Genomic DNA, 25172 nt, shown 5'->3' with positions numbered 1-25172 from the left:
CTGGAAATGTGCCAAGGTAGACACACGCGTTCAGTCTTGCCTCCCCTCTATGTGGATGGACCACTGGTGTGGTCTGGAAGCTGAAAGCTTCTTCTTTGCTTCTCAAAAGGAGAAGCTGAGCCTCTTAGATTGAGACCACGTTACTGTAATTATCCGTAGCTGGCATCTCCTCTGAGAAGGAAAGATTCAGCAGCTTCAGAATTGGACAGCTCGCCACACCAGGGGACCACTAGGCTAGGATGAGGGTTGCAGTAGGAGGTGATCAGCTCCCTTTTCCCGGCATCCAGGCCTAGTTGCTACCCCATCTTTCCCTTATTGTACGGTAGGGAGTTTCCCCCACTGCGACAGTATGTCCAACAAGATGGCCCTCAAACTGGACCAATGACCCATCCAGAACTGTAGCAACTCCAGCACACACCAAGGCTGGAGGAAAACTATTCCAGCCTGCCAGCCACAGGATTGGGGGGGGGGGGGGGGGGGCGGCCAAAATGTAGGGTGACTGTTCTGTCGCCCTGTAACATGTACCTGCACTGTGCTGGGGGCGTCCGTTTTCCAGTTCCGGCATGCAGGGTCAGACGCACATCTGCTGCTCTTTCGATGGCGTTTGCATGATTTTTGCACGATTTTGGTGCAGATAGGCGCAGCTTCCTGATGGGCGCAAGGTTCCGGCGTTCTGGTGAGCGGGGGTGTGTGGCTTGTGATGGAGGGCTGGCACTGAGCAGATGGAGAGTGGGCTCCTCCCACTTACGGGATTTAAAGCCCCTGGCGGGACGCTGACGCTGGTTTTGCTGCTTGGAGGGACACAGGCTGGATAAGTGCTGTTTGTCTCTTCTTACAGGGCTTACCTTTCCCCTCTTCCTCGCTTAGGTTGAGGATCCCGCATTGTCGTCTGTCAGCTCGGGTTTTTCTTTTAAAAGGTCCCGTCGCTCGCACAAGTGGTTCCCCAACCACCAGGCATTTGATTCCTCTTTCCAAGGAGTGGAATTTTCCTGATAGATGTTTTACCTTGCCAAAACGCTTGAATGTTCTTTATCCTTTTCTGGAGGATTTAACAAAAAAATGGTCGTCCTTAACTCGATCCGCCAGTTTCCTGCTTGTTTAAGCATACTACCTTGCCAATGGCAGATTGAGTTTCTTTCTCTGATATCAGTCATAAGAAGCTAGAAGCGTTTGCAAAATCTGCCTTTGAGGCAGTGGGCACAATGCTGCAGCCGGTATTTGCCTCTACATGGGTGAGCAAGGCTATTGGGGAGTGGGCAAGTAATTTACGCCAGGTCTCGACTCAGGAGTCCCCGTGGGGGAACTTGCAGATATTGCCCTGCAGCTCTCTCATGCCAGTGCGTATATTTGTGAAGCCTCTTTGGACGCGGCCAGGCTTATGGCTCGCTCGTCAGCCTTGTTCAGTCCTTCCTGCTGAAGGTGGTGTCGGCATTCTATCTAAATGAGGAGATTATTCTCCCTTAATTTTATCCAGATCCGGCTCATCCTCGGGGAGCAGTCGCTCCATACCCTGGATTTGGTACAAGCTGTTTGAGTATCTGTTCCAGACGGCATCTTTCCGGCGGACGGATTACCTGTTCGTGATTCCAGAGGGGCCAAGATGAGGTCTGGTGTCATCAGTCTTCCATTTCCCGATTTGGAATCGTTTCGCCATTGTGGAAGCGTACCGCACTAATAACTGGGCCCCACCCTTCCGGGTGACTGCTCATTCGGCTCGGGCAGTGGGGGCCTCTTGGGCGGTGCATCACGGGGCTTCGGTCCTTCAGGTATGCAAGGCGGCTACTTTGTCGTCTTTGCATGCGTTTTACAAAGTGCACACCTTTGCGTCTTATGACGCTTCTCTGGGGCGTAGAGTTTTGCAGACGGCGGTTCTCTGAGTGACGGGAGAGTTGCTTGTTATGCCCACCCTTGGGGACTGCTCTGTAACGTCCCCTGGTCAAGACTGTGTCCCCAAATGATACAGATGAGAAAAGTAGATTTTTGTACTTACCGTAAAATCTGTTACTCTTCCGTTCGTTGTGGGACACAGCTCCCACCCATTCTTTTTTTATGGTTCTTTTCAGGCTTGTGTGGTTGGTACTGTGATTTTCTTTGTGTCTTGCTCCTCCTACTGCTTTTGCACTAACTGATTTTAGCTTAGTCTCTGTAGGAAGGGTATAGCTGAAGGGGAGGAGCTTACACTTTGTGTGCTTAGGGTCAGCCTCCTAGCAGCAACCGTTATTCCCATGGTCAAGCCTCTGTCCCCCAATGAATGGAAGAGAAACAGATTTTATGTCAAGAACAAAAATCTAGTTTTTGGCCAACATAAGTAATGATAAATTCTGTATAAATCATGGGTCTAAAAGACCCATGAGGGTTCAGAATAATAAAAAAAATATTGGTTTTGTAGGCTCAAATATGAGCTTCAAAATCATAAAAGTAAAAAAAAAAAAAATATATAAAAGTTTTTAAATCGCCTTTTTTCCATAGAATTATACATAAATAACAAAAAAATATAAACATCATGGGCATCACTGGGTCCGAGAACGCCCCGGAAAAAAGGGTCAAAATGGCCAATTTGCCATTTTTTTTCATTGCTTCTCTTACCCAGAAAAATGTAATAAAATGTAATCGAAAAGTCACACGCACACTCCAAAATGGTATCAATAAAAACCACAGATTGTTCTGAAAAAAATGTGCCCCCACACAGCTCAGTAGATATAAAATATAAAAAAGTTATGGGGGTCAGAATATGATGTGTGTAAAAAAAAAAAAAAAAAAAAAAAAAATTACATTTATTTTTACAATATTTAGACATTAAAAAAAAAACAAAAAAAAAAAAACCTATACATATATGGTATTATTGTAATCGTACTGACTCAGAATGAAGGGCATAGGTCAGTTGTGCCGCAAAGGAAACGTCGTGGGAACACAACACGTAAAATGCTGGAGGAATTTTATTTATTTTTTTCAGAATTATTATTTTTATTTTATTTTTTTCAGCTTCCCACTACATTGTATGCAATAGTAAATGGTGCGATTAAAGAGTACTTGTCCCTCCAAAAACGAGCACTCATTCGGCTATGTGAACGGAAAACTAAAGTTATGGCTCCAATAGGGCAGGGAGTGAAAAACAAACGCGAAAACAGTAAATTGCAGGGTCCTGAAGGGGCTAAAACTGGTTGTGAAAGTGGACATTGATTTATTGAACACTCAAAATGTAAAATTGGAATCATTTCCCATTCTAGAGTGTTCTCGTGTGTGTTGTGTCCCCCCCGACCATGTAATGCTTTTAGGCTAGGGCTGCAGCTATCGATTATTTTAGTAATCAAATATTCTACAAGTTAATCCAACTATAATAAGAAAAACGGAAATGCAATCGCACTCTGCAAACCAGCACTCTGCCCTGCCTTTATGCTGGATGTTGAATAAGGCATTTGTGTACATTTTGGCCAAAGCGTAATAAGCCACTCACCACGTCAAGGTCGCCTTCATGAGTGGTCCCTAACACTAGTTCCTACCTGTTAGGGGCCACGACAGCCACACAAAGTCCAGGGAGCGCAGGTACAGCATGCACGCCAAGCACACTCTGCTTTTAACCCCGTCCGGTGCCATTACAGCTTTCATCGGATCCAGGGATGCAAGTTCCAACATGCATGCTGAGCCCACTATATACTTCTCCTGGAGCCAAATGGCTACTGGTAGGTGCTATATAAGCAGACTCTGTTTTATACTGACTTTAAAACCAGCCTATATGCAGATCGCCACGCCTCCAATATATACTATACAACTTTTTTTTTTTTTTTTTTTTTTTTTTTTTTTTCTCTTTGTAGTATATATTGGAGGCGTGGCGATCTCCATGCAGTCATGCACACCTGACCAGTTAATCTGCCCTGAAGGCTGGTTTTAAAGTCAGTATAAAACTGAGTCTGCTTATATAGCACCTACCAGTAGCCATTTGGCTCCAGGAGAAGTATATAGTGGGCTCAGCATGCATGTTGGTACTTGCATCCCTGGATCCGATGAAAGCTGTAATGGCACCGGACGGGGTTAAAAGCAGAGTGTGCTTGGCGTGCATGCTGTACCTGCGCTCCCTGGACTTTGTGTGGCTGTCGTGGCCCATAACAGGTAGGGACTAGTGTTAGGGACCACTCATGAAGGCGACCTTGACGCGGTGAGTGGCTTATTACGCTTTGGCCAAAATGTACACCAATGCCTTATTCAACATCCAGCATAAAGGCAGGGCAGAGTGCTGGTTTGCAGAGTGCGATTGCATTTGTGTTTTTGCGTTTGTATCTGTATTTCGCCATAGCAATGTGCACCTGCATACAAGGTTGTGCGGGCTGAACCCTCCCCCCACATTTTTTTTTCTTTATAATAAGAAAAAGCTAATTAAAAGAACATTTTCTATAAAAACTCACCAGCTCTCGTGCCATTAGTTTCTCCCCCAGTGTCATCAGTTCCCCCTCCAATGCAATTAGTTCCTCCAGCAGTGCCAACAGCTCCCCCCTCCAATGCCACCAGCTCTGCCTCCACCATCAGTTCACCCCCAGTGCCACCAGATGCTCCCACTGCCTTCAGTTCCCCCACTCCCCCTCCTAGCCATCAGCTCCCAGCCGCTGGGACCTGACGTCGCATAGCGTCAGGTCATAGTGCATGCTTATTTGCACTGTGTCCTCACAACGTGTGTACGTCAGGATCCATTGCAGTGCTATGCGGGCAGGTGGGTGACCACGGAGTGGGAGTAATGGCAAGCTCACACTCCATTGTCACATGGCACAAACGAACCATCGATGCAAAACATTTCCATCGAGGATTTTTTTTTGTCGAGTTAATCGATTAATTTGAGTAATTTATTTCAGACGTCGATTTAAAAATATGTACTGTTAAGAACCCACTTTCTTTACAGATGACACAAAGCGTATAGTGGAGGAACTTTCTGAAGAACTGAAGACCCTTGATCGTAAAACATTGCCACTCAAAAGTGCAGGTTCTTCAGATCAAAGAGAACCTCTGAGGACTACAGAAGCCATAGATGAGAATCAGCAAGAGGAGACTGGTAGGTAGCAGCTCTGTGTGCTAAGATACAGATCACTATTTGAATTTAATATAAAACTCAGTAAAGTATTTGGGGGGGTCATTTATTAAGACCGGTCTTAATAGCCTTTTTAGCTAGTGGTGGATCCGCGAAAGTTATTTAGAGGCGCCAGCTTCTACATAACATCGGCGTATCCACCTGCTAGCCCATCCCCTTCACCGTCACATGCACTTTCTCGCCCAATTTCCTTGGGGGACACAGAAGACCTTGGGTATAGCTCATCTCCCTAGGAGGCGTGACACTAAGTGAAAACTGTTAAGCCCCTCCTCCACAGCTATACCCTCAGCCTGGAGAGAGAGACTGCCAGTTTTTGCTTAGTGTCCAAGGAGGCAAGACACTCCCTGCTACTGCAGGGCTGTTTTCTCCTTGTTTAAATTTTGATTTTTACTTTTTTTCTTTTCTTTTTGTTCCAGATCATCAGGGACAACAGAGACGCACTAGACCTCTCTGTTTCTCCCGGGGTTGAGCTGCGCCAGTGCCGGTCACCCGCTCTGCTGCCTCCCCCACAGAAGGCAAGGTGGATCAGGGCAGCCCAGCTCCCCTACATCCCGCCAGCGCAAGGGTCGCCCACACGCCAAGTCCCTCTTCCAGCGTCCTGCCACTACGGTGCCAGTAGCTGAAGGGGCGACCCTGCTGGAATGGACCGAGGGTGAAGACGGCTGTGGTAAGAGAGTGGCTTCTCCAGCCCTACGTCCCCCACCCCCCACCCAATGGTCTCCTGCGTGCCTGGCCCCCATACTGGGCCTCTGGACCCTTCTGTCACTACTGAACCTAGGCTGGCCCCTGGGGTGCTGCAGGGCGACATTCTACTCCCTGCTCCCTCTCCTCCCTTCCTGGCCTTCATGGGACATTGCAGCCCCCACGCTAGCTGCAGAATGCTGCAAATAGGCAGCCACATCGCCTCCCTTCACCTATCAGCGTCCCTCCTGGGAACGCTGTACTCTCATCTGCACAGGCACCCAGTCTCGGGGTCCCACCATCCCCTTACCGATGCGGGGCCGCACCTGCAGCGCTCCTTCCCGGCCTGCTGGGCCGCACCTGCAGCGCTCCTTCCCGGCCTGCTGGGCCGCACCTCCAGCAGGGCCGCACCTGCAGCGCTCCTTCCGGCCTGCTGGGCCGCACCTCCGGCGCTCCTTTGGCCCCCGACTGTTCTGGCCTGCGGGGTAGACTCCCGCGGCCGGCGTTTGGCTTGAGCACGATGCTCCACCGTTTCCGGCCGGCCGTCGACGAATTCGGTCGGCCGGGCGCCGCAAATTTTGGCCCAGGCTTCGGGCCTACTGGGCCGCATTCCGTCGCTCCACCCGGGCTCCCTGACTCGCCGGTCCGCGGGGTGGCTTCCGCGGCCGGTATGCACAGGCAGTCCACTCCGGTTTCCTGTGCGGCCCCGGTCAGCCGGGTGCCGCAAAAAATTTAGGCCCCGGCTTCACAGGAGGGGGCCTACTAGGCCGCAAACTTCCGGCCTCTGTTGGAGGGGGCGGGAACTTCTCCAGGCGCGAATTCTTCCCGCCTGGAGGTTCCCCGCCCCCAGGGGATCGGCGCCGCCTGCTCCCCCCTCCCCAGGTCGGATGTCTTAACCCTTCGGGTACCGGCGGCTCCCGATGGGCCTGTATGGCTGCGCCCCCCCGTTTTTTCCCCTACTTCTCTAAGATGCTGGGCACCTGTATGGTGGCCCCTCTTTCTGCCTCAGAGAGGCTGTTTCATTTAGAATTAAATAAGATGGATAACTAACGGATTTCTGGTGCGCGGCCATGTGCATGAGACGCTGCAGCCTTATCTCAGTAGTGCTGCTGTATGCATGCTCCTTCCGTAAGCGGCATGGTGTCGCACTCCCCGGCTGGTGCATGTTTCCCTTCTTGGGATACTGCACTCTCTCGGGCTGCGGGCTTGCATGGTGCATGGCCCCCTGCTTAGGTGGAATACTGCAATCTCACCGAATACGGTGCTGGCCATGTGCACAAGAACGCTGCACTCACTGGATTCGCTGCAGGCCATGTGCACATCCCCCTTCCATAGGCGGAATGCTGCACTCACTGCCAGTCTTGTGCATGTCCGCCTTCCATAGGTGAACTCTGCACTCTCACCGGTTACGGTGCTGGTCTGGTGCACGACCCCCTCCCATAGGGGAACGCTGCATTTTCACTGGATTCGCTACCGGCCATGTGCGTGATCCCCTTCCATAGGCGAAACGCTGCACACTCTGGATTTGATGCCGGCCATGTGCATGACCCCCTTCCATAGGCGGAATGCTGCACTCACTGGATTTGATGCCGGCCATGTGCATGACCCCCTTCCAATAGCGGAATGCTGCGTTCACTGGATTCGCTGCCGGTCTTGTGCATGACCCCCTTCCATAGGCGGAATGCGGCACTCACTGGATTCGCTGCCGGTCTTGTGCATGACCCCCTTCAATAGGCGGAATGCTGCACTCGCTGGATTCGCTGCCGGTCTTGTGCATGACCCCCTTCCATAGGCGGAATACTGCACTTCATCGGTTATGGTGCTGGGCATGTGCACGGCCTCCTTCCATAGGGAAAAGCTGCACTCACACTGGATTCGTTGCCGGCCAGAAAGCACTTTCCGTAGGCGAAATTCTGCACTCTCACTGGATTTGCTGCCGGCCATGTGCATAACCCCCTTCCATAGGCGGTATGCTGCATTCTCATTGGGTTCGCCGCCGGCCTTGGGCATGCCTTCTTCCCTCAGGCGCCATGCATACACCCTCACTGACTGGAGTCGTTCTCTCGCCGGTATGTTGCTGGCCGTGTGCATGACCCCCTTCCATGGTGGGGTGCTTGCTACTCACTGAATCCGCTGCCGGCCATATACATGTTCCCCCTTCCGTGGGCGGTGTACGGCGCTCTTACTGGATTCGCTGACGGCCATGGGCAGGTCTCCTTTCCTCAGGCAACATACACACACTCTCACTGGCTGTGTTTGTTCTCTCGCCAGTATGCTGCTGGCCAGGTGCATGACCCCCATCCATGGCGGGGTGCTCGCATTCTCCCTGGTTGCAATACTGGCCATGGGCAGGGCTCCCCCTTCTGGGCAGCATACTGCACTCTCACCAGATACGTTGCTGGCCTCTAAGATGGGTGGAGTACTGGCACTCCCATTGGATACGGTGCTGGCCTTGTGCGTGACCACCCCTCATTCCATGGGTGGACTTTTTGTACGCTCACAGGACTCACGACTGTCCTTGTATATGCTGTGCTGGACCTGTACTTGTCCCCATTCATTGGCAGAGTAGTTGTACTCTCACGAAATTCGGTGTTTGGTGGATTATTGCACTCACTTAATGCTAGGATAACCCTGTGCATGTCCCCATTTCACTAGGTGGACGTCCTGCTGGATGCTGTGTGGCCATGTGCATGGCCCTCTTTTGGGCGGGATATGGTATGACCTACTTCTCTGAAGTAGGTACTGGTCTTGGGCATCACCCCCTTGTGGGGCGGGCTTTGCACGCTTGCTGTCTGCAATTTTTTGCCAAGTACATTTCCTTCTCTTCTGGGCGGACTGCTTGAGTTCCATCGCATGCCATACTAGTCTTGTGTATATCCCCCCCTTCCGGTTGCACTTTGCACTTCCGTGGATTCTGTGGGACTCTGTGGCTGGCCCTCTTCGCTGAGTGACTATTTTGCAGTGGGCGGACGCTCTTGTGCACTCTGTGCGTTGTTGGGCCGTGTATGCCTTCTCCCTCCGTAGGTGGGTTGGCTTTCTCACTGCTTACGGGGCTGCTTGTACGTATGCCTCCATTCTTCCTGCGACATACCGTTTTTCTCTTGGGATACGATGATTGCCGCCAGCCTGGCACTCTTCTCTGATGAGATCTTTCTGTTCACCTGACCTGGTCGGGCTCTATTTGCTCTCTACTGCAGCGAGCTGGGTGGTATCCATTCTCTGTTCGGAGGGTATATTGTGTTTCCGTTGTGACGGTCCACCATGTTCGTTGGCCCTTCCGCTTGGGGAGTGTTCGTGGTTCCTAGATGCGTACCCATTAGTTCCCCTGTGGCATTGCTTCCCAGCGCAAGCGGTCACATGGTCGAGAGTGCTTTCTCCAGCGTCCCTCGAAGTCTACGTTGGCTCTGGCGGGATTGCGGTTCCCTCGCCTATTGCCATTCCTCCTCTTGGATGCGTTTTGGTATGAGTTCTTCCTGTTGCACCCTCCGTGCTTCGGTTTGTTTTGCTACCGGGTTCTAGCCGCTCTTTTCGAGCGGGTCGCCCAACTTCTCTTGGGTGCTCGATTACCCAGGTCCCAGGGACCTCCACTTTCGGTTCATTAGGGTATTCGCCTTCAGCGAATTGGTGAGCCGGACATCTCGGAGTAGCGGAGTTCTGCTTTTGAGCGGTCCTATGGCTTCCCTGTTGCCCACTCCTCCTTTCGGTTGGAGGGTGTCATCCGTCTTCTCTGCTGTTTTTTTCTCGACTGCTCTGTTTTGGCTTCCGCTGAGACGGTTTTACTCCGATGTGGCTTCTGCCCCGGCCAGGCTTCAGGGGCTGTTCCTTCGCGGCCCTCCCCTCTGGGGAGAACATGGTTGTTCATATGGATGGTTCCGGTGTTCCTTATGGCCTCATACTGTCTCCATTGTTCACACTGGCGGTACTAGCTGTGTGCCTGTTTACCGGGTTGCGGCATTCTGTCCTCCCGCTGGGTGCAGGTTATTTTTTCCATTCTGGGTAATGGTCCTGCTTGGACTTACCTTCTCGGTAACCGGGCGGGACTACTTCTTCTGTCAAGATTGCCCTTCAAGTCCCCACTCCGGGACTGTAGAACACCTTCCTGTGGTGTATAATGACAGGGACTTTAGCCTGCCTTGTCCTGGCGTCTGTTGGATGCTGGCCGGGTCGCTTTCGGTTCCTTCCGTTTGTCCTTCTGCTCCCCCACTCCTGTGGATACGGGACGGCGTTGCTCGGGGGGCCGACGGGACCAGTTTTACCAACCTTTTTGCCCGTGCCACTGATCTGCGCCTGCTCGCATTGGGTTTCCTCCCGCCTGCCCAGACGAGTCCAGCGAGCACGCTAGTGTTCGCTCCCGGCCGTGCTTCGTCCAGGTTCTGTTGTCTGATTTCGGATCTTACCTGGGGTTCTTTAGGAAGCTGGGCATTCCCCCACTCGGCCTTTCTCTTCCCATGATTCTGTCTTCTCCAGTCTGGCCTGGTCGTGCGACTGGGACTCTGTTACTTGCAGTGTCTGCGGTTTTTTTTTGCTTGGACTTCTCCGACTCTTGTCGACGCTCGGTCTCTTGTGTTCCGGGAGGTCCGCGCTGAGGTTGACGGCTCCTGGGTGCTTTCCTCCGCTTTAACCAACTGGCTGTTGCTGAGATTGCTGCATCAAAGTCAGGGGTTTGTTTTGGTGTCACCGTTCATTTCACCGGAGCGGTTAGTGCCTCCGCGGCCGGAGGCATTGGGCTTCGGCCATGCCATTGTGCAGGGTGGCCATGGTCTTCCTTGCACTCCTTACCAGGTTCTCCAGAGTGCGTACTCTGGCTTCGGCGGCTGCTGCCTTGGGCCGCCTGGTTTTGCAGGCGGCATTTCCTTGCTGCCTTCGGGTGCTTCGCCTTGGTGCTGTGGTCCCTCCCCTCTTGGACTGCTTTTGAACGTCCCAAGGTCTTCTGTGTCCCCCAAGGAAATTGGGCGAGAAAACGAGATTTTTGTATAACTTACCAGTAAAATCTCTTTCTCGCTCTTTCCTTGGGGGACACAGCACCCACCCATTCATTGGTTTTTTTCTGCACGGTTTCCGAGTTTTGTTTACCCGTTGGGTAGTTGGCTTGTTGTTTCTACTTGTTGGACTTTGCCTTTTCTCACTACTTGGACACGCAACTGGCAGTCTCTCTCTCCAGGCTGAGGGTATAGCTGTGGAGGAGGGGCTTAACAGTTTTCACTTAGTGTCACGCCTCCTAGGGAGATGAGGTATACCCAAGGTCTTCTGTGTCCCCCAAGGAAAGAGCGAGAAAGAGATTTTACTGGTAAGTTATACAAAAATCTTGTTTTTTTACAAAGTGGAACGAAATCCAGTCGGCACTCAATCCTGTGCTCACATTGCCACGTAGAATGTATAAAGAAAATCCCAGCAACCGTATCTTGCTTCAGAGTATATTCTTTTATTTCTTAGTCCTTTAACCACTTAAGTACCACCGGTTTATACCCCCCTAGTGACCAGGCCCTTTTATACAAATCGGCACTTCACAACTTTAACGGTTTATTGCTCGGTCATGCAACTTGGCACCCAAATGAATTTTACCTCCTTTTCTTCTCACAAATACAGCTTTCTTTTGGTGCTATTTGATTGCTGCTAAGATTTTTGTTTTTCCCATATTAATCAAAATAGGCCGCAATTTTCTTTAAAAAAGTGTATTTTTAACTTTGTCTGGTTAAATTGGTATCGCCGTACTCAGAAGAAGTTGGGCAATGTGTTTTGGGGTGTATTTTTACATATACCCATGCTGGGTGAGAGAAATATCTCTGTAAAATGACAACTTTGTATAAAAAAAAAAAAAAAAAAAAAAAAAAAGGGAAAAGTTTTCTTTTACAGAGATATTTCTCTCACCCAGCATGGGTATATGTAAAAATACACCCCAAAACACATTGCCCAACTTCTTCTGAGTACGGCGATACCAATTTAACCAGACAATTTTTAACTTTGTCTGGTTAAATTGGTATCGCCGTACTCAGAAGAAGTTGGGCAATGTGTTTTGGGGTGTATTTTTACATATACCCATGCTGGGTGAGAGAAATATCTCTGTAAAAGAAAACTTTTCCCTTTTTTTTTTTTTTTTTTTTTTTTTTTTTTTTTTAATACAAAGTTGTCATTTTACAGAGATATTTCTCTCACCCAGCATGGGTATATGTAAAAATACACCCCAAAACACATTGCCCAACTTCTGAGTACGGCGATACCACATGTGTGACACTTTTTTGCAGCCTAGGTGCACTAAGGCTGGGTTCAGACCTGAGCGTTTTACAGCGCGTTCCTACTGAACCCAGCGTAAAGGGCCCAAATTCTAAAGAGCACCTTTAGGATTTCATAGGGCATTTTTTTACGCTTTTGGATTCCAAACTACTTCTCGTGCTTTAGGGCCCCTAAAATGCCAGGGCAGTATAAATACCCCACATGTGACTCCATTTTGGAAAGAAGACACCCCAAGGTATTCCGTATCTTTTTTACTGCAGAGGAGAAATCTCGTCTTGCAGCGCCGCATACACCGACTTTTGTGTAATCTGACAGCAGCGCAATGCTTTACCCTTTTTTTTTTTTTTTTTTTTTTTTTTTTTTTTTTAATATAACCTTAGAGGATAAACCTCTCCTTCCCCATGGGACAATGTGCAAAGAGCAAATCGCCCAGAGATGTGGCGAAGTACATTATGCACTTTGTACCAGGTGAAAGAGGTTTGTGGCCCTAAGACCCCTGTGTGCCTGTCCTGTGTCACGCAATCCCTACACTAATAGTGTACCTGTGTGTGGTACTTGCGGAAACACTCCCCTAGGCTGGTCAGGACAAAAAAAGGTGGTGTCATGCCTATTCCACCCCTGCTACAGACACAACATCTTTTTCTTGGGGGAACGTTGAGTTGGGGTACCAGGATAGACACTGGGGAAGTGTCTGCCATGTAGCCGGCTCACTACATCAGGGACTTGGGGCACGGACCCTCCTGGATACAGGATTTCCGAAATGATCTCTTCCTGGAATTTTAGGAAGGATCCTGTTCTCCCAGCCTTACTGTAGAGAACAAAACTATTATACAGAGCCAATTAAATTGGGTATACAGACACCTTCTTATACCAGCGTCTGTTGTGGCGGGACACTAAATAGGGAGCCAACATCTGGTCATTGAAGTCCACCCCCTCCCATGTGAAGGTTATAGTCGTGGACAGAGAGGGGTTTCTCAATGACTCCAGTTGCCCTTTAAATTTGCACTGTCGTGTCTGCGTGAATGGTGGACAGAAGGTAAACGTCCCTCTTGTCCCTCCACTTCACCACGAGTAGTTCTTGGTCACACAAGGCAGCCCTCTTCCCCAGTGCAAGTCGGGTACTAACGAGCCGTTGGGGGAAGCCCCGGCGACTAGGTCGCGCGGTGCCACAGCATTGAATTCCGACTATATGTAAGTGCCGAAAGAGGGCCACGCTTGAGTAAAAATTGCCCACGTCTAAGTGGTACCCCTTGTGGAGTAAGGGTGACACCAAGTCCCAGACAATCTTGCCACTGCTCCCTAGGTAGTCAGGACATCCGAGTGGCTCCAGTTTTGAGTCTTTTCCCTCATAGACCCTAAAACGATATGTATAGCCTGTGGCCCTTTCACAGAGCTTATACAGTTAAACCCCATACCGGGCGCGCTTGCTGGGGATGTACTGTTTGATGCCAAGGTGCCCGGTAAAATGTACTAGGACTCGTCTATGCAGATGTTTTGATTAGGGGTATACGCATCTGCAAATCTGGATGACTAATGGTCTGAGGGGCCGAATTTTGTGGAGCCGGTCATAAGCAGGGTGGCCTCTTGGATGACAGGTGCTATTGTCAGCGAAATGCATAAAGCACATGATGACCTCCAAAACGTGCCCTGGACATTGCAGCAGAGAACATGGGCATGTAATGTATTGGGTCTTTAGACCAATCTGACCGTAATACATTTTTTTTTAGTTAGACCCATGCTGAGGATAAGGCCCAAAAAAAAATTTAAATTCGGAAACTGTGACTGTTTTCCACCAGTAAGGCTGGGCATAGAAGTTTTCCGGATTGGTGGTAATATACTGTGTGGCGCAGCGGTTGGTTTCTGCCACAACTAGGTCATAGAAATCCGCGGTGAAGAACAGCTCAAAAAACTCGAGGGCTGATCCTAAATGATCTGGGCGAACTCCAGACTAGGCGGTGAAAGGGGGCAATACGGGTACGGCGGAAGCACGGGAGTGCCAATTAGGATTTGCTAGCACTTCTGGGAGACTAAGGGTTCTACGGGCCTGTGAACGTGGTGGCTGCAACAGGGGAGTTAGTGCACGTGCCACCGTACCAGCTTGAACTGCCCTTCTGGTGCTTGCCACTTCACCAGGGAATACGGCAGTGCTGGTAGAAGGTCCAGGATGTGCTGCGCTGCTGGTGTATGCCGCACCATAAACAAGATCCGCGCTAGCACCACTCTGCTGCAAATGAGGCTCATCACGCGGGGTATGCAGAACACTGACATGGGGTCGGGTACGCCTGACCATAGCAGGGACCTCAACCTCGTCATCTTCACTAGCGGTTAGAGTGCCACTGCTGTCTACAGGTTCATATTCTGAACCGCTGGATTCAGCAGGTGAGGCGTCCCCATCGCTTTCATCCATCACGGCCAGAATCCTGTAGGCCTCTTCAGCGGAATACCCCTTGTTTGACATTTTGGGCTCACTAAATTTAGGGTGTTCCTCTGAGACTACCCAGGAAAAAGAGCAAACCTACCTAGTAAAAAGGAGTGCTTGCGAAGTAAAGCTGCGATCGCTAATAAAGATCCAAAAAGCTCAAAAGTGATCTTTATAGCGGCGCAGCGATGTTACTGTTTTTGCAGTGATCAGAAAAAAAAAAAATCTGTCACTGCGGTGGGGCGGACTGTACGCAAGTGTGCGCACAAGATCAGGCCTGATCGGGCGAACACTGCGTTTTGTAGAGCCTAAGGTGACCCTAATGTACTGATATAGATCTGATTGCGATCAGTCTTGATCACTTACAGATACTATATAGTACTAGTGCTGATTAGCGACAGCGATGACGCTAATCAGCGACTAATCAGTGACTGCGGTGGGCTGGGCGCTAATTACCTAGCAAGTAGCTAACTACCTGGCGGTGATTAGGGACCCTTACAGGGGGGTGATCGGTGACGGGGGGGGGTGATCAGGGGCTAATAAGGGGTTTAATAAGTGACAGGGGGGTGTGTGGTGATTGGTGCTACTTACAGAGCTGCCGGTGTCCTCTGGTGGTCGATCCAAGCAAAAGGGACCACCAGAGTAGCAGGTATATCAGACGCTATTTTCAAAATAGCGTCTGACATACCCATTTCATTGGTCATTTCAAAAATCCACAGCCTGCCAGCCAATGATCGCGGACGGCAGGCTGTAGATGAACTTCTGAACCGAGTTCACAGGAAATCTCGGGTTTTAACGAGATGACGCCGATCGGCGTTAGTGTGACCTGAGGGAGCCGCCGCAGTCGCGCCTTTCGGCGTTGGTGTGACGGGAGGTGGTTAATATGACGCGTTTCGGCACAAAGCCTTTCTCAATCCATACATAATCAAAGTAACACATGACCTTTTATATAAAACATAATGGATCAAACACAAGTGACGTAGCACAACTAGCAGTAGGCGGTAATTATCACAACACAAATCGGCAACAAGGTTTCACTTTCATATGTAGCAATAATAAACAAAGAATACCTATTATCCATAGGGAAGTTCAGCGCGATGATAACATTGAAAACAATAACACGGGGATGTGCCTTTTTTTTTTTTTTCAATGTGGTCTCAATGTCTCCTCCTTACTTCCCAAATCAGCATGTACTAATTTATCCCTGAAACTGGGGTTCTTTTTATTGCAAATTAATAGAAGATTTTTGAATTCCTTGACATCAGGATAAGCCTTAGTCAGTATATGCCAATGTTTTTTAACCATTTTATCAAAACTAGCATTATAAGGATGAAATTTATGTATAAATGTTATCTGCCGTTGATCTTTTACGGTGACATGAGATTGCAGGTCTAATTTTGCCTTGTCCAAAATGGATTTGGGATAACCCCTCTCAATAAATCTCTGTCATCTCCTCTAATCTGAGGTCCTGTCTTATTGGGTCAGAGACTACACGTTTAATCCTCTGAAATTGGGATTTTGGTATCGTTCTTATGAGCGAAGGAGGATGAGCACTGGTTTAATGAAGAATACTATTCCTGTCAGTTTCCTTTCTGAACAGATCAGTTGAAGGATGACCATGTTCGTTTTTCATTATAGTGGTGTCCAAAAAAAACGTATTGCTCCGTGTTATATAGATGTGACTCCTCAAAAGATGACATAAATGCGTTAGCGTAGGGCGGGGCCACATTCGACCCCCATCGCGGTCCCGTGCTGCTGCAAGTAATTGTAATTCTCAAACAAAACCAAATGCAACAATTGTAGAAAAAATCCTTGTTGTATGCCAGAAAAATCACTGGTTCGAAATAAATCCACCACTGCCAGTATTCCTTACTTTATGTTCTATCAACGTAAAAAGACTCACAACGTCTATGGTTACCAGCCAGCTTTCAGGAGGGATAGAGTGAAGATCCGCAATTGCTCTCAAGAAATGTGATGTATCCAATAGGAAGCATCGTGTGTTCTTAATTAACCGTGTCAATATCTTCTCCAAAACAATTGACAAGGGGGACAATATTGAATCCACCGAGGCCACAATCGGGCGACCAGGGGGATCCAATAGTGTTTTGTGCACTTTAGGAAGCGCATATAATACCAGAGTGATTGGTTAATCAGAAAACTCTGCATCTGATCATCAATGACACCCACATTACCAGAATGATTCACCATTTTTAACAATCTTCTCTTTTATAGAATAAATCGGATCTCTCTCTGTAGGATCTCATAAGTTTCAGTGTCCGATAACTGATGCATCACTTCATGCACATATTTATTCCTGTCCATAACCACTATGGAACCCCCTTTGTCCGCAAGTTTTAAAATTTAAGGATTTGTCCTCCATCAATGCTCTAATGGCTTCTCTCTTGTGTAGTTATATTGTGTGACATCTGCAATTCCCCATGCTTAATGGAATACATCAGTTTCCCAGCTTCCTTAGAAACAAATTGTATATATGTCTCCACCGGATGGTATATTCTCGGTGGCATGAAAGTACTTTTTCCCTTTCATCCTCCATGACGGCATACCATGAGAGATGACCCGCCTCCAACCAGGTAGGGACAGGAAGTATAAATTTGACGCTCCTCCTCTGTGTCTTCCTGTCCCTCCAGGTAGGAGATAGGTTTTCCCTTATGGTCGGCGACCATGAAGAAAGAAGTGGATGCCATGTGAGGAGGCAGCAGAGTCCGGTCCCCATTGGGGGAGTCGGGCTCTGAAAGACCTGTCTCTTACCTGCTGCTGGCGCGGGCAGACAGGTCCACGTGGGGCCGGACACTCAGGGAGTCCCTCCGGTCGGTTTCCTTAACTCCACACTGCGATCCGGCATGGCCGGCGCTCAGTGTCGTCACCGGAAGTGGACGCGCGCCATGCGTTCCACAGCTTACTTCCGGTATGGGGCCTGAGAGCACTTCCGGGCGGTGGATCGCATGCCGGCGGCGGGGAAAAAAAAAAAAAAACGCACAGGATTATGGAGGAGGTCGTCCTCTGATCTGAGGTCTTGAGGTAAAACTATTTAAGGGGGAACAGTGACTCTTGTTACCCTAAAAAATCATGCTGGATCCAGGTGAAATTATGGAGAACACTCAGGGATCCGTACCAGTGAGTAATGTACCAGGACAAGGGTAAAGGCAGTATATTCTGTTAGATTAACCCTTATGTATTTTCTTTCTTTCTGTATGTGTGCAGAGCGAGAAAGAGTGCTCAGAAAGCAAAATCTAGTCAGAGGGCAAAAAAGTGCAGTCTCTGTTCTATTAAACTTTCTGATTCTTCTGCTAGGAAAGTGTGTAAAAAATGCACGGACAACATTTCTAAAGATTTAGTTCCGTCCCTAAAAGAAGAACTTAAACACAATTAGGGAAGAAATCAGGGCTGCTATGTCAGACACCTTATTAATCCCTTCCTGCTCCAAACAAGCGCAGGGACCAGCGACAAAAACATCTGATTCAGAATTAGAGGATTCAGAATCAGGTGAACTCGGGTCTGAAGATTCTGGTTCAGATTCAGAATTTAAAAACTATCTCTTTTCATCTGAGGATACCAGAGAATTAATTAAGGCAGTTAGAGCCACTATGGATCTTTCTGACGAAAAAATCTGTAGATCAGTCCATGACGAGATGTTCAGTGGATTTGAGCAGAGATCTAACCGAGGCTTTCCGGTACATAAAAACATGCACGATTTAATTAAAAGAGAATGGAGGTCCCCGGATAGGAAACTATTCATTCCTAAGACAATAAGGCGACGACTCCCCTTTTCTAGCGAAGATGAAGCTTTAACTACCTGTCCCAAGATAGAGAAACGTCTATCTAAATTAGTGAAGGGTCCAAACGCCTTACCATTTGAAGACATGGGGTCATTAAGGGACCCCATGGATAAAAAGACAGATCAGACTCTTAAAAAGACATGGGAAGCTTGTGCGGCCCTGTTCAAACTAAACCTAGCTGCAACTTCAGTATCCAGATCATTAAAGAAATGGCTCACGCAGTTAGAATCCTTACTGAAAGGCGGAAGTACATATGGTGATCTTAAAGATTCCTTTCCGCTCTTAATCAAAGCTGTGGATTTCCTATCAGATTCCACTGCGGAATCTGTCAGGATAGCTGCTAAGGCATCTGGGTTAGCGGTCGTGGCAAGAAGGTCCCTCTGGTTAAAATCCTGGTCAGGTGAGGTCAGTTCAAAATTAAAATTATGTACCTTACCTTTTCATGGTAATTTATTGTTTGGAGAAGATTTAGAGTCCATCCTAGAAAAGGCTTCCGATTCTAAGAAGACCTTTCCCAGAGATTCTGGGAAGAGGAAATTTCCCTTTCGGAGAGTTAAAAAAGGGACCCCCTTTCAAGCAAAGAAAACGAACAGGGACTCAGGCTGGTCAAGGGGAAGAAGCCAGAAGAGTAGAGGGTACCTGTTTTCTACAAAGAATACGGAACCGTCAAAGCAATGACGCCAGTGCTCAGGTAGGAGGGAGACTAAGTTCTTTTTTAGACTACTGGGAAAAGATTACAACAAACCCTTGGGTCTTAAATACGATATCAGAAGGCTACAAAATAGTTTTCCGTCTTCCTCCTCCCTCAAATATTTTCAGGGTAGCTCCCATTCAAAAGACAACTGTTCTCCAAACAAATCTGGAAGAAGGGATTCGGAAGCTTCTGGCTCAAAAGGCCATAATTCTGGTTCCCTATTCTCAAAAAGGTCAGGGATATTATTCAACCGTTTTTCTAGTAAAAAAACCAGACTGGAAATTTCGGTTAATAATAAACCTCAAAAACTTAAACAAGTTCATACAGTACAACAAATTCAAAATGGAGACAATAAGATCAACCGTGAATCTGCTGAAAAAGGGAGACTTTTTAGCCTCCCTAGACTTAAGAGACGCATACTACCACATTCCGGTAGGGTATGCAAACAGTCCCAAAAATTCCTGCGGATAGCGGTTTATTTGGGGAAAGATCTGTTCCATTTTCAGTTCCAGGTATTACCCTTTGGGATAACCTCGGCCCCCAGGGTCTTCACAAAGGTGATGCTGGAACTAGTGGCCCACCTGAGAAGGAGGAATATCTTGATCATTCCGTATTTAGACGACCTACTGATAGTAGGCGAGTCAAAACAGTCACTAGAGAACAATCTCTTTGTGACCTGCCAGACGCTGTATCTAGCGGGATGGCTTATAAATTGGGAAAAATCAAAGCCAGTCCCGTCCCAGGAAATAGTTTTCTTGGGTCTCTCCCTAGACACCACTCGTCAGAGGAAGTCTCTTACAGAACAAAAAGTCTCTGGAGTGGTAGAAAAGGTCTCACGGTTTCAGAGTCGTCCATCCTGTTCGATACGAGAGGCTATGAGACTACAAGGGACCCTGACCTCTTGCATCCCTGCAGTAAAGTGGGCTCAGTTCCACTCTCGAATTCTACAGCAGTGGACACTGGCCTGCTGGGACAGAAGCCAAAGCTCATTGGAACAGACAGTTCTGGTTCCTGTTACGGTGAACCAGAGTCTTCTGTGGTGGAAACAAGTAAACCACCTACGCCAGGGAATTCCGTGGAATACGGAGGAACAGGTTTTCATCACTACAGATGCAAGTCCTTGGGGGTGGGGAGCGCATTACTCTCATCACTATTTCCAGGGGGCCTGGGCAAACCACCAGAAGATTTTGTCCTCAAACCAAAAGGAATTGATGGCAGTTTGGGAGGCCATAAAAGTGGCGAGTCAAGACATAAAGGGAAAGGATGTCCAAATAAGATCAGACAACACCACAGTGGTAGCGTATTTAAACCATCAAGGTGGAAAAAGAAGCCTATGTCTGAGCCAAATAACAGAAAATATTTTTTCCTGGGCAGAAGGAAATATAAGATCCCTTTCAGCAGTCCATTTAAAAGGAAGCTTAAATGTAAAAGCAGACTTCCTAAGCAGGGTCAAGATATGTCGAACAGAGTGGAGTCTAAAGGAAGAATTTTTTCTCCAAATAACCCAAAAGTGGGGAGTTCCCCAAATAGACCTCTTTGCATCAGCCACAAACTGCAAAAGTAGGCCGTTTCTTTTCCCTCAATCCAAGAGACAAAAGCGAAGGCATAGATGCCTTTTCAATAAAATGGAGGTTCCATCTAGCTTATGCCTCCTCCCCCCCCCCCCCCCCCCCCATGGAGGTTCCATCTAGCTTATGCCCCCCCCCCCCCCCCCCCTCCTGCAACTAATGTCTCGAGTGATAAAGAAGATAAGGCAAGACAAAGCCCATGTTATTTTGATAGCCCCCTTATGGCCCAAAAAATCATGGTTTCCTCTTTTGAAGATCATGTCAATCCAAAGTCCATGGATCCTTCCTTGGGATCAGGATTTGTTGTCGCAGGGTCCACTTCTCCATCCCGAGGTGGAAAAGCTGCATTTGGCAGCTTGGAACCTGAAAGGTTGATCTTAAAAGCTAAAGGCCTGACAGATCCCGTCATCAATACTATGTCGGCTAGTAGAAAGGAGACAACCTCTAAGATCTATAATAAGGTTTGGAGAGCCTTTAATACCTGGTGTATAAAAGAAAAAGTATCCCCTGAAAAATTTTCAGTTCTAGGTTTCTTACAGTCTGGGCTGGAGAAAGGTCTTCGTCCCAATACTCTGAGGGTTCACGTATCAGCCCTTAGTGCAGTTTTTTATGTAAAAATTGCCAATCATTCTTGGGTTGTCAGATTCCTTAAAGGGGCAGATAGACTGAGACAGTCATTGAAAGCTATGACTCCACCATGGGATCTTAATTTAGTTTTATCAGGCTTAACAGAAAGCCCCTTTGAACCTTTATCATCTGTCTCTATAAAATATATAACACTTAAAACCCTGTTCTTAGTAGCAATTACATCAGCCCGCAGGGTTAGCGAAATCCAGGCCCTGAAAATTAATGAACCTTTCTGTGTTATCTCTGCAGATAGAATTACGTTTAAATTAGACAACTCTTTCCTTCCCAAAGTTGTGTCTAATTTTCACAGGCAAGAAGAAATATTGGTTCCCTCATTTTGTGACAACCCGAAAACAGAAGGGGAGGAGAGGTTTCATAAATTGGATGTGCGGAGAGCAGTGCTTATATATTTAGAGGCCACGAAGGCTTTCAGAAAGACGGACTCCTTGTTTGTTCAGTTTCTTGGCATAAACAAAGGGCAGAGAGCGACAAAAATTACCATTTCAAGATGGATTAAGACGGCGATCTCAGATTCATATAAAGCGCTAGGGAAATCACCTCCTGAAGCCTTTACAGCCCATTCTACGAGATCGATTTCGGCCTCTTGGGCAGAGAGGGCTAACGCTTCATTAGAGCAAATTTGTAGGGCAGCCACCTGGTCTAGCCCTAATACTTTTATTAAACATTACAGAATCCATGTTAAGGCAGGTCAAGATCTAGCCTTTGGGAGGAAAGTCCTTCAAGCTATAATCCCCCCCTAAGTTGTTAATATGTTATATCTCATGGTATGCCGTCATGGAGAATGAAAGGGAAAAACCAAATTACGTAAAAATATGTAATGTATATATGTTCATAAGAATATGATAGGCCTACACATAGGTGATGGTGTGCAAAAAAAAAAAAAAAAGATTCGAAAGAACACTCTCTAGGCTGTCGATCCAGAAAGACACTGAGGAGGAGCCGGAGGAGAGTCAAATTTATACTTCCTGTCCCTACCTGGTTGGAGGCGGGTCATCTCTCATGGTATGCCGTCATGGAGGATTCATGAAAAGGGAATTACCGGTACGTAATTTGGTTTTCATCCTTAAACCTAAGTCTGTCAGACTCAATTGTCCTTTTGCCATATCTTCTCTTGTTTTAGCTGGTGTGTTCATTATGTCCACCCTGGGCTCAGAGAAATGGGCCTCGAGTCTAACTACACGAAAAAACTGTTACAGATCAATATCTTGTTGGAAACGATCAGAGTTAGTAGTTGGGCTAACGGTCAAACCTTTCTGCAGTGCCCTCATCTGATCAGGGTTAAGTTTCTTAGGCCCCTTTTCACACGGGCGGGATTTCCGCGCGGTTACAATGCGTGAGGTGAACGCATTGCACACGCACTGAATCCTAGACTCATTCATTTCTATGGGGCTGTGCACATGAGCAGTGATTTTCACGCATCACTTGTGCAGTTGCGTGAAAATCGCAGCAAGCTCAATATTGTGCGTTTTTCACAATGGGGAAATGAATGGGGCTGCGTGAAAATCGCAAGCAAGTGCGGATGCGGTGCGATTTTCACGCACGGTTCCTAGGAGACGAATGGGATGGGGACCCGATCTTTATTATTTTCCCTTATAACATGGTTATAAGGGAAAATAATAGCATTCTTAATACAGAATGCATAGTACAATAGGGCTAGAGGGGTATAAAAAAAACAATTTAACTCTCCTTAATCCACTTGTTCGCACTGCCCGGCTTCTCTTCTTTCTTCACCTGTGCAGTAGGAAAAGGACCTGTGGTGACATCACTGCACTCATCACATGGTCTGTCACATGATCATTCAGACAGAAGAGAAGCCGGGCTGCGCGAACAAGTGGATTAAGGTGTAGTTAAATTTTGTTTTTATTTATTTTTTTAAAAACATTTAAAAAAAATTTTATCCTCTCCAACCCTATTTTACTAAGCATTCTGTTTTTTTTTTTTTTTTTCTCAAGAAAATTTTTATTGTCAAGCAAGCATGGTAAAATGTCGACAAGTATATTGTGGACGCAACCACTCAAATAATGATACAGACACTTGAGTTAAATGTTTAGTGGACGCAGCCACCACTTTGAATGCTTGACCATTTTTATAATGTAGGAAGTCCTACGGCACCCGCTCGGGTGCTGCCAACGTAGGACTTATAAAAAGGAAAAGAACCAAAACATTAGTACATTTATTTACCAAGAAGGGAAACGGGAATACGGAAAAGGGAAAAGAAAGAAGAAATGGAAAAAAAAAAGAAAAAAAAAAAAGGGAAAAGATGAAGATAATTCGATGGTCATTTAGTTTTCCACAAATGTTAAACCAAACCAGGCCAAAGTATGGTGTCAATCAAGAATCTAATTGGGGAATCTTGACTAACGGGGCATAGGAAATTTTGCAAGCCAAGGGGACCAGGAGGCATGGAAATACTCCAACCTACCAGATCTCTGAGCCCATAGATGTTCAAAAATAACATGCGTGGAAATTCTTTCTGTTAGATCACTCAAGGAAGGAATCTTAGATGATTTCCAATGTTTAGCAATCAGGATCTTTGCTGAAAGCAGAATATGACGGGTTAAAATTCTAAACTGTGAGGGGATCATGTCTATGTCTAATAAGAGTGCCATAGCTGGAGACATTGTAAAACTGAGGCCTATGACATCTTCTATTAGGTTTTTAACCGCAACCCAGAAGGGAAGGAGTCCAACGCATTCCCAAAATATGTGTAACAAGTTACCAGGTGATGATTGACACCGCCAACATGTGTTCTCAACATTAGGGTAGAATTTGGCAAGTTTGACCGGGGTGAAGTACCAACGTGCGAGACGTTTGAGATAACAGTCTAACAGATTCGAACATTTAGTAGCTTTGTAGGTAGTTCTGATCGCATTTTGCCATTTGGCCAAAGGAAATGAGAGCTTAAGATCTCTTTCCCAATTCAGGAAATGTGCTTTCTTTGTTCATCTTTTATCACAATTTTATATAGTGCACTTGTGGGAACCCGTGGAACTCCTTGTGTACAAAGCGCGGTATTGAGAAGAACCACTGGAAGTTCAACCTCTCTTTTAGGCCCTTTTGCTAGGAAATGAACTACCCTAGTAAAATGGTAGCTATAAGAGTCTGGTAGGTCAAATGAGATTTGCAAGCTCGTAAACGATTTAATGGCATTTCCATCATAGAAATCGTTCAGCACCTGTACCCCAGCTTTCCGCCAGCCACTCACCGAGAAGTCTGAGATGTAATACTGCAAAATCTCTATGGGGATCTGTATAGTTTTCAATGGTGTCGCAGGATTCACCTGCTGTAACATTAGTTTCCATGTTTGAATAGATGCTCTCATTGTCAGTGCTGTGGGTAGCGGAAAGTCCCTGTCTGTAGCATATAATAAAAGAAGAGAATGGAGAGAATTTCCATTGTTCAGATCTACCTCTATCTGTTTCCAGCTGGGATACTGCTCCTGGCTGAACCAAACTTTTAGTTGCTTGAAAATAAGAGTTGTAATATCCCTGAAGATTCGGGACTCCTAGGCCCCCCATGAGATCTATGGCTGTAGAGTATTGAGGCCGCTATTCTGTGAGGGCCTTTATTCCATATAAAGGAAAGCATTTGAGATTTAAATTTAGCAATGACTGAAGCAGGGATGGGAATAGAAAGTGTACGAAACAGATATAGGATCTTTGGGAGTACCATCATTTTATATATTACTACTCGCCCTAGCCAGGACAATTCTATCTTTGAGTATCTTATCAAATCGGTTTGAAGAGAACTGTATAGCGCATCATAATTCCTTTTGACTAACCTAGAAAGAGGGAAGCAAATCTGGACACCTAGATAGGTAATAGAGTCTGCTGCCCATTGAAAAGGGAATTCCTTTTCTAACACCGCTCTCAGAGATGGAGGGACCTTGATAGCTAAGATCTGGGATTTGGACTCGTTAACCTTATAGTACGATACGTCTCCAAATTCTTTAATAATCTGTGTAGCAGCCCGTAAGGATGGAATGGGGTCAATTACAGAGAGGATGACATCATCGGCAAACAATCCTATTTTATGCTGACGATTGCCTGCTGGGATACCC

At 47.2% G+C, this 25172-nt stretch overlaps 1 protein-coding gene across 2 annotated transcripts in view; it reads left to right on the top strand.

Annotated features, from left to right (window-relative positions):
• Positions 1 to 25172, top strand: part of OS9 (OS9 endoplasmic reticulum lectin) — a 93469-nt gene that overhangs the window by 31112 nt on the left and 37185 nt on the right. For both annotated transcript variants that reach the window (XM_044284637.1, XM_044284636.1), the window contains exon 7: positions 4889 to 5038. In XM_044284637.1, the coding sequence (XP_044140572.1) occupies positions 4889 to 5038 (150 nt within the window). The remainder of the gene's footprint in view (positions 1 to 4888; positions 5039 to 25172) is intronic.

This window comes from Bufo gargarizans, chromosome 3, assembly GCF_014858855.1.
Source record: "Bufo gargarizans isolate SCDJY-AF-19 chromosome 3, ASM1485885v1, whole genome shotgun sequence".
In the NCBI taxonomy this organism is placed as follows: Eukaryota; Metazoa; Chordata; class Amphibia; order Anura; family Bufonidae; genus Bufo; species Bufo gargarizans.
The sequence above is the reverse complement of the archived record's forward strand: the minus strand, read 5'-3'. Positions and strand labels throughout refer to the sequence as shown.